A 9,629-nucleotide genomic window follows, 5' to 3' on the forward strand; every position below is an offset into this window, starting at 1 on the left:
AGTTGTGTTCAAATTGATAAAATTCAATGGAATTCATAATTGCATAAAAGGACTAGAAGATTGTCGTAAACACGACTTATTGACTCGCTTTGAAAAATTCATGATTTATATATGTTTGTGGCCAGTAAAAAAAAATTGTGGAATAAGGATTGATTTCAGATGGACTTGTCAATATCTCTCTCCACTAGGACCTATAGTGGAAAAGGACCTTGCTAAAAAAAAATTCCTAATATAGTTATATCTATTATTATTTTTCTTTATCATATTTTTTACCTCTGATTTATGCTTCATTTCTTAATTACCTTTTTCTCAAGTGTCATCATCTTTTTGTTACTTTATTTTCTCTAATTGCAATGATAGTTCATTTGGGATAACATAATACACAAATTTCCTTATAACTTATACAAGTATTAGTTACGTTGATTTTTAAATTGTAAAACAAATTGTGTATTAATTTCAGACATGAATTGCTAGCTAGTAAACGTTGTATAACTTAGCAAAATTAAAACTATTTTCAATTAACTAACAATGACATGGATGAACATTTTTTCAAATGAAAATGACATAGATGAACTAATTCTCTAAACGGATGGAATAGATTATGAGTTTTTTTCTCAAAGTTCAATGACATAGTTAGTCTTTTCCCTTTAAAGAAAGAAGAGTTAATGATAGTTGGTAATAGTTCAGATAGAAAACACAAACACATGATAGTTTATGTATGAATCTTACCCAAAAAAAAAAAACTTGGTGTGTTCTTGATCATTATCGCTTCTCACTTGGGAGATAAGAAGTACCAAATTAAATAAGATATTTAAAAGGTATTTGACTAAGCTTATAGGCTCATTAAACTAACTTATAAACAATATTTTTAACTTAATTACGTACATATTTAGTAAACATTCAAAGTACTTATAAACAACTAAAACCAGTCAAAAGTCATAAGTTAATTATCTCTAACTTATTGATTTTTAGGTTATGGACACTTTTGATTTGACCCAGTCTCTTACTATTTTGTCCTTCATTTTTTTAAAATTCTCAAAAATACTTTTTCCAATATAAGTCTCGTAACTTCCTCTTCACTAAGATATACAGTGTTCCTCTTTTTCTTTACAAGGTCACATTTAGATTTATACTTTTTTAAAAACAAATTATGGTTATTTTAATAAAAGAACAACTTACCAATACATTATTTACCAAATACATAAATCTTTATTATAAGTTTCAACTCTTTTATCCGAACACGTAATCACACCATTTTTTAGGCATAATACATAAATGTGTTTTTTAACTTGGCCTCAACGGGCATCTACACGCTTCAATTTTGAATGTGCACAAGTACACACTTAAACTAATATAACATTGAACAAGTAGACACATGTGTCCTATGTGGCATAATACACGTAGGATTTTTAAGACACTGATAAAGCAATTAGTACATGAATGTGCAGCTTACTGCATGATTTGTTGCCCGCAACATGTTCGACGTTTTGCCTCAATGAATTTCTGCAAATTGTTTTGTGTTTTCTACCAAGTCTTAACTGCTCAACAATGTACGATTTTGAGTCATGGATTCAGTCATTGATGTTTGTGTCGGTCGAGTAGTTTGCCTGCATTACAAATTACAACCTTGGATGAGACCCTTCTTCATATATAGCTTCCATGAATGCATTTTTTGTCATTGCTCGTTTTGTTTGTTGTCTTGATGTCTTAGTGTTTCCCATGTAAAACCTTTACTATATTACTTGCCTATTTGTATTCATATAGTTAATTCCTCTAACAATTTACAGAAATATCATTCTGCTTCGAGATTTTCAAGAGGATCAATTTAGTTTTAGTTTTTAAGAGAAAACAGTGTCATTTATAGCAACCAACTAGCATTTCTGAAAACAGAATCATGCACAAATCAAGTGCTAAAACAAAACAAAAAAAGTTATCAATTCGGAACAAGAGATTCACAGAACATGCTCAGCATGCAAGAAGTTGAATCTTGATCTTCTGTAGCATTCCTACAACATCTTTCATGTTTTGTCCTTCTTGTCGGAGATTCAGCACAACAATCTAATGCTACTTTCATGATTGATGCCACGATATCTAACTCCTTCTGTAAGCGATTATCCATTGGTGTAACCAAGTTGGCATCCATAACGTCCATCACTGCCTCTGGGAGTGAATAACTCACCCATTGCTTCAAGCTAAGATCTCCCTTAAACTCACTAGGCTTTCTCCTAGTAAACGTTTCCAGCAGCATGATCTCGTAACTAAAGACATCACATATTATTGACACCAATCCATCCAGTCCATACTCTACAGTCAAACAATTAGTTTAAATATGCAATATACTTTCTTGATTGGAAAAAAGAGAGACGAAAAATCAATGTTCAAATTAGCAAAAACAAAGAGACGTACCCGGTGCAATATAACCAAATGTTGACTAAGCTTATAGGCTCGTTAAACTAACTTAGAAATAATTTTTAAGCTATGTACTTGTTTAGTAAACATTCAAAGTACTTATAAACTAAAATAAACAAAAGTCATAAGTTGGTCATCCATAACTTATTAATTTTTAGCTTATGAACACTTTTGATTTGATCAAGTCTTTTACTATTTTGTCTTTCATTTTTAAAAATTCTAAAAAAAAATCCAATATAAAATTCGTAACTTCCTCTTCACTAAGTATATATCGTTCCTCTATTTCTTTACAAGGACACTTTCAGATTTCTATATTTACTTTTTTTTTTTTAAAAAAAAAGGAAGGTTATTCTGGTCATTTTAATAAAAGAACAACTTAACCTTTACAACTTTTTCCAAATATATATTTCTTTATTATCAGTTTCAACACTTCTTTTCGAGTAGTAATCACACTTTTTTTATAATTATGATATCAGGGACAACTCTCACACACCTCGATTAATTTCAAGAAATAAAATGTCATCTACCACCAATGACAACCGACCACAAGTACAAGTTAATTTTGTCCACCAATACACATGTACCATTTTTTATAATTTTACTTTCTTTTATTTCTTAATGAATCTTTTCTACTAGTGACATTCCACATTATTTATGTCCTCTCCACCCTCCTAAATAAGTGTCATATTAGTTTTGAAAAATTGGCATAATACATAAAAGTGTCATTTAACTTGGCCTCAGTTGGTATTTGTAGCCTCCAACTTTTGATGTGCACAAGTAGGTACTTAAACTTGTATAAAATTGAACAAGTAGCTAGACACACATGTCATACGTGGCATAATACACGCAGAACGCTATGTAGGACTGCAAATTGTCATGTAGGACGCCACGTAGGACGTGTGTGTCTATTTTTTTTTTATTATATACAAGTTTAAGTACCTACTTGTACACTGAATGACATAGATTGATGCCCGTTGAAGCCAAGTTAAAGGGCATTTTTATGTATTATGCCAAAAAGAATCATCCCAAAATAAGTGTTATTTTAGAAATTCATTACAAAAATTAATATATTGTTTCAATTATACCCTTACATTTCATCTTCTTAATAGCGTTTAATTTTATAGAGACATTTATTAAATATGGATAGTTTAGTAAACTACGTACAAATTGTATTTACTGATTTTATAATTTAATGGACATGATTTTTGCTAAGATAACACTTATTGAAACTGTTGCCTCCCAAATCAAGAGAAATAAGAAATGTGAGGTTTCCGAAATCGCAGAGAATCGTGCATGAAAGAGTGCATGTTGGAAAAATTCAAGGACTTCACTCGCTGATTTGAGATTTCAAAGAAAAAAGAGTTAATTGATCCGTAGAAAATGGTCATTTTAGTACTAAATTTGAACTTAAAAGAACAATAATTTGACTTGTTAAGATGTTGGGCAACACACTTTAAATATTTAGTTAACCTTTTAACAATTATTTATATAAAAGAGTTGATTTTCTTTTTACTTGTTTCAGAGATTATTTTGTTTATTTTATTTTTTTAATAAGAGAGTACTTAATTTGTATTGGCTGTTATTGTTTTAGGAAAAAATTCCAAGTTACGTGGGTCCTAAAGATTTGACAAACTGAAGAAGACCAAAATCAACCAAGTCTAGCAAACGTAAATGTGGGGGCAAAGATATACATCTAATTAACTGGTTCAAAAGATGCTTAAAGTTATATTTAAAGGGCATAATATATAAACATGACTCTTAACTTGACTTCAGTTGATAACTATGCCCTTTAACTTTGGGTGTGCACAACTAGCCACTTAAACTTGTATAAAATTGAACAAGTAGCTAGACACACATGTCATACGTGGCATAATACACGTAGGACGCTATGTAGGACTGGTAGGATGCCACGTAGGACGTGTGTCTACTTTTTTAATTATATATAAGTTTAAGTACCTACTTGTACACTGAATGACATAGATTGATGCCCGTTGAAGCCAAGTTAAAGGGCATTTTTATGTATTATGCCAAAAAGAATCATCCCAAAATAAGTGTTATTTTAGAAATTCATTACAAAAATTAATATATTGTTTCAATTATACCCTTACATTTCATCTTCTTAATAGCGTTTAATTTTACAGAAACAATTATTAAATATGGATAGTTTAGTAAACTACGTACACATTGTATTTATTGATTTTATAATTTAATGGACGTGATTTTTGCTAAGATAACACTTATTGAAACTGTTGCCTCCCAAATCAAGAGAAATAAGAACTGTGAGGTTTCCGAAATCGCAGAGAATCGTGCATGAAAGAGTGCATGTTGAAAAAATTCAAGGACTTCACTCGCTGATTTGAGATTTCAAAGAAAAAAGAGTTAATTGATCCGTAGAAAATGGTCATTTTAGTACAAAATTTGTACTTAAAGAACAATAATTTGACTTGTTAAGATGTTGGGCAACACACTTTAAATATTTAGTTAACCTTTTAACAATTATTTATATAAAAGAGTTGATTTTCTTTTTACTTGTTTCAGAGATTATTTTGTTTATTTTATTTTTTTAATAAGAGAGTACTTAATTTGTATTGGCTGTTATTGTTTTAGGAAAAATTTCCAAGTTACGTGGGTCCTAAAGATTTGACAAACTGAAGAAGACCAAAATCAACCAAGTCTAGCAAACGTAAATGTGGGGGCAAAGATATACATCTAATTAACTGGTTCAAAAGATGCTTAAAGTTATATTTAAAGGGCATAATATATAAACATGACTCTTAACTTGACTTCAGTTGATAACTATGCCCTTTAACTTTGGGTGTGCACAACTAGTATGCTCCTAATGGAACTCTTTTCGAGCATCTTCATGGTAATTAAAACTTTCTAGCAGTGCTATGTTTCACTTTAATCATTCATGATGGTGTTTTTGGATTTATTACTGAATAACACGAACTACAACTTTTTCAATGATCCAGTTGAAGAAGCTGATCATCTGGACTGGCCTGCGAGGATGAGAACCGTTATGGGTACAATGTATTGTCTTCAATACATGCATGAATTAAACCCCTCAGTGCCACATTGCAACTTGAATTCTAAATCCATATATTTGACCGATGATTATGCGGCTAAGGTCTGTTACACATGACTATATATCCCAAAATATGTCAACAAGAAACTTTTACTGACGGCTGAGTACTTTTTTTTAACAGATTACAGAGATTGATTTCTGGTCAGAACTAACAGCCAAGTCGAAGTCCTCTAGCGATGATTTAGAGAATTCCGTGCTGCCACCGCTTGCTGATCCCGAGACTAATGTCTATAGCCTTGGGATTCTTTTAATAGAAATAATTTCTGGCAAATCACCTTATTCAGAAGAAAAACAGTCTCTTCTAAACTGGGTAAATAAATATCCTTTATCCTTATTTTCATATGTATTGAACTTAATGTTCTGATCCCTAGGGTGCAATTGTTGTGTCTGGCTAGATCCAGAGGCGGATCTAGAGATGGTCTAAGGGGTTCATCTGAATCCATTGTTGTCGTCTCGAATCTTGATCCATAAGTACTACGCAAAAAAACTTCATGCTTGTGTGTGTGTGTGTTAATTAGGTTTATTCTGAATCTATCAGCAAATATTGCTTCCATCTCGAACCAAAAGTACATATGCCAAAAACCTATATGTTTCTCGGACTCTTAGTGCATTTTTTGGAGGATCTGACAGGGTGTGTCAATATTTTTGGAAAATCCGAGCAACATAGCCGGAAACTGTATGCTTGTGTGTGTCTATTAATTAGGCTCAAGTTGTACCCATTGACAGGAAATTGCTTTCATCTTGAACCATAAGTACATATTCCAAATACCTATATTGCTCGAGACTCATAAATATGTTGTCAGGTGCATGTCGGATCCTTCAAAAGTAATGCATTTTTGGAGGATCTGGCACGGATGCGTCAATATTTTTAGAGAGTCTGAGCTACATTGCCAGAAGGTTTATGCTTGTGTGCATGTATTAATTAGGTTCATTCTGTACCTACTGACAGAAAATTGCATTCATTTCAAACCATAAGCACATATGCCAAAAATCTATGTTGCTCAGACTCCTAAAAAATGCTACTAGGTGCGTGTCGGATCCTCCAAAAGTAGTGCATTTTTGGAGGATTTAGCACGGGTGCGTCTATATTTTTAGAGTCAGTAACATAGCTGAAAACTTTGTGCTTGTGTGCGTGTATTAATTAGGCTCATTTTGCACCCACAGAGAGGCTACTGCTTTCATCTCGAACCATAAGTACATATACCAGAAACCTATGTTGGTCGGACTCTTCAACTATGCCACGTGGTGCGTGTCGGATTCTCCAAAAGTAGTGCATTTTTGGAGGATTTAGCACGGGTGCGTCTATATTTTTAGAGAGTCAGTAACATAGCTGAAAACTTTGTGCTTGTGTGCGTGTATTAATTAGGCTCATTTTGCACCCACAGAGAGGCTACTGGTATAAATTAGGCTCATTTTGAACTCGCTGACAATGAATCCTAAATTTGCCTCTGGATAGAACTGATCCGTCCAACTTCTTTACACAATTTATAAACATCATAACCATGGCTGTTTTCAGGCGGCACAATATTTTCGTCACGACAAGCAGAATATCGCCTCACTGGTTGATCCATCATTGAAGTCTTTCAAGAATAATGAGCTTATGGTTATTTGTGAAGTAATTGAACAGTGCCTTCAAGAAGATCCAAGGAAGAGACCAACTATCAAAGAATCCATTGATAAATTAAGGAATTTTTGACCAAAATACCAAAATAAGCCATTATTTAAATCAATTCACCAAAATATTATGTTTTTAAATTTTTTTACGAAACTAGTATAAACGTAGTCCACAATAACGTTTTATGTTTTATTTTATTTTAAAAAAATTAATGAGAAAAAGACGGACTGCTAACGGCGTTAAATAATAATACATAACTGGAAATCACGTTTTAAATCTAATACGTTATTGGGAATAACGTTTTAAGCATATATCTTTTAATCCTATACTAGAATAAAAACCCCCAATTTAGTTGTGTACTAATTGCAGAAGAAAAATGGGGAGATTCACAGAAGACCCAAAAAAACCGTCTTCTTTCTCCTAACCCACGTCCTTCAGGTTGCAATTAGGGCGATCAAATAAAAACCCATCTTCTTGATCTTACAGAATTGACGCTTAATCTTTACTCGATTTGAAACCCTGTAAAAACTAAAAAAAGACCAGTGTAAAAATTTCCTTCGTTGTATTTCTGAATGAATTATCTATACAATTGTCTATGTATTTATACAAGTAATGAAGAATCTTTCTTGTAACAAACTATATAGGTGTCTAACTCTAATTTGCTAGCCTACTAACAAACTAATGAAATAGAGGCTTTGTATTTACAAATTTGGGCTTTCTCTGGTATGTACATGAAAATAGGCCCAAAAGAAAAAACAGACTGCATAAGCCCAAAAAAAACGTGAAGCCCAGAGAAACAGACAGCCTTCGAACATTTCCCTTTGTCTTCTCCACTTTGTCTTCTTCATGCCTTAAATCAGCTAAGACATCTTCAAGACTCGATCATATCATTCCAACACCCCCCCTCAAGTTGGAGGGGTGGAAGAAACTCCCAACTTGTGTAAAAGAGAATGATGGACAGGTCCAATAAGGGATTTGGTAAATAAGTCAGCCAACTGGGAGGCGGAAGGAACATAGGACAAGGAGATAAGACCGGCGAGGTACTGTTGACGGACGAAATGGCAGTCAATCTCGACATGCTTCGTCCGTTCATGAAAGATGGGATTTTTTGCAATATGGATAGCGGCAAGGCTATCGGAATGAAGTGGCACCGGCAAGGAAATGGGAATGGAAAGATCTTCAAACAAACAAACCAACCAGGTAAGCTCAGAAACAACCCTTCTCATGGATCTATACTCAGCTTCCGCAAAACTTAGGGAAATGGAAGTCTATTTCTTAGATTTCCAAGAAATGGGGGAAGACCCCAGTGAAATGTAGTATCCACTTACTGAATTTCGTGAATCTGGACAGGTACCCCAGTCAGAGTCACAAAAAGCGAGCAACTTGAAAGAAGAAGAGGCAGACATAAACAATCCAAGGCCTGAATCTTTAAGTAAGTAACGAAGAACCCTTAAAGCAGCAAACAAATGGGGTTCACGAGGGTCCTGCATAAATTGACTGAGATGCTGGACTGTGAAGGAGAGATCAGGCCTCGTATGAGTGAGGTAATTCAATTTACCTAATAAATGTAGATACAAAGTAGGATCTTTGATAGTAGCACCTGTATTTGCCATCAATTTGACAGTAGGATCCAGAGGGGATGAAACAGGAGATAAGTGCAATGAATCAAACTCTTGGAGAAGATCCAGAGTGAACTTCTGTTGTGATATAATCAGACCCTGAGGTTCCCTAATAACCTCCATACCAAGAAAAAAATGTAGATTGCCAAGATCTTTGATTTTAAATTCTTGGTCTAAAAATATTTTTAAAGAAAGTAACTCAGCTTCATTGTTGCCTGTCAATAAGATATCATCCACATACACAGCCACAATGGAAATAGAGGTACCAGATTTCTTAAAGAAAAGAGAATAGTCATTTAGGGAATGACTAAAACCTTTAAAATTAAGAGTTGAGGTTAGTTTAGCATACCATTGTCTAGATGCTTGCTTAAGTCCATAAATGGACTTCTTCAACAAATAAACATGATGCTGAGAGGGAGGAGTAAGACCAGCAGGGAACTTCATATAAACTTCCTCATTTAAATTCCCATGTAGAAAAGCATTATTCACATCCAATTGAAAAATACCCCATCCTTTTTTGAGAGCAACAACCAAAATGCATCTAATAGTAGTCATTTTTACCACAGGAGAGAAAGTCTCATTGTAATTAACACCTTCCCTTTGAATATCACCCCTAATGACCAATCGTGCCTTTAATCTTTCAATACTCCCATTAGAATGATGTTTCACCTTATAAACCCATTTGGATGGGAGAGCTTTCTTTCCAGCAGGCAAAATAACAACATCCCATGTGTTGTTTAACCTTAAAGCCTCTAATTCTTTATCCATTGCCTCCTGCCATCCAGGGTGATGTGCTGCATGAATATAGCTGATAGGTTTTTGTATACTAGAAATAGAGTTAAGCAAGACTTGATTGATAGTAGACAAACCACTAAAAGATAAGGACTCTAGTGTAATTGGA

General features: G+C 33.5%; 1 protein-coding gene across 1 annotated transcript; it reads left to right on the forward strand.

Annotated features, from left to right (window-relative positions):
- Positions 1–5,242: 5,242 nt before the first annotated feature.
- Positions 5,243–7,352, forward strand: LOC107059283 (probable LRR receptor-like serine/threonine-protein kinase At5g45840). The gene is made up of 4 exons (XM_015305787.1): positions 5,243–5,275; positions 5,382–5,536; positions 5,616–5,804; positions 7,011–7,352. The coding sequence occupies exons 2-4, from the start codon at positions 5,417–5,419 to the stop codon at positions 7,188–7,190; spliced, it is 489 nt and encodes a 162-aa protein (XP_015161273.1). The 5' UTR covers positions 5,243–5,275; positions 5,382–5,416; the 3' UTR covers positions 7,191–7,352.
- Positions 7,353–9,629: the final 2,277 nt, after the last annotated feature.

The sequence above is a fragment of the Solanum tuberosum genome, unplaced genomic scaffold (genome assembly GCF_000226075.1).
Source record: "Solanum tuberosum cultivar DM 1-3 516 R44 unplaced genomic scaffold, SolTub_3.0 scf01088, whole genome shotgun sequence".
Taxonomy (NCBI): domain Eukaryota; kingdom Viridiplantae; phylum Streptophyta; class Magnoliopsida; order Solanales; family Solanaceae; genus Solanum; species Solanum tuberosum.

Bases quoted from the DNA above. Each gene is read 5' to 3' on its own strand.
- LOC107059283 (XM_015305787.1), top strand. From the start codon at position 5,417: ATGAGAACCGTTATGGGTACAATGTATTGTCTTCAATACATGCATGAA. The intron at 5,537-5,615 runs GTCTGTTACACA...TTTTTTTAACAG, and splicing joins CCGATGATTATGCGGCTAAG to ATTACAGAGATTGATTTCTG. The intron at 5,805-7,010 runs GTAAATAAATAT...GGCTGTTTTCAG, and splicing joins AACAGTCTCTTCTAAACTGG to GCGGCACAATATTTTCGTCA.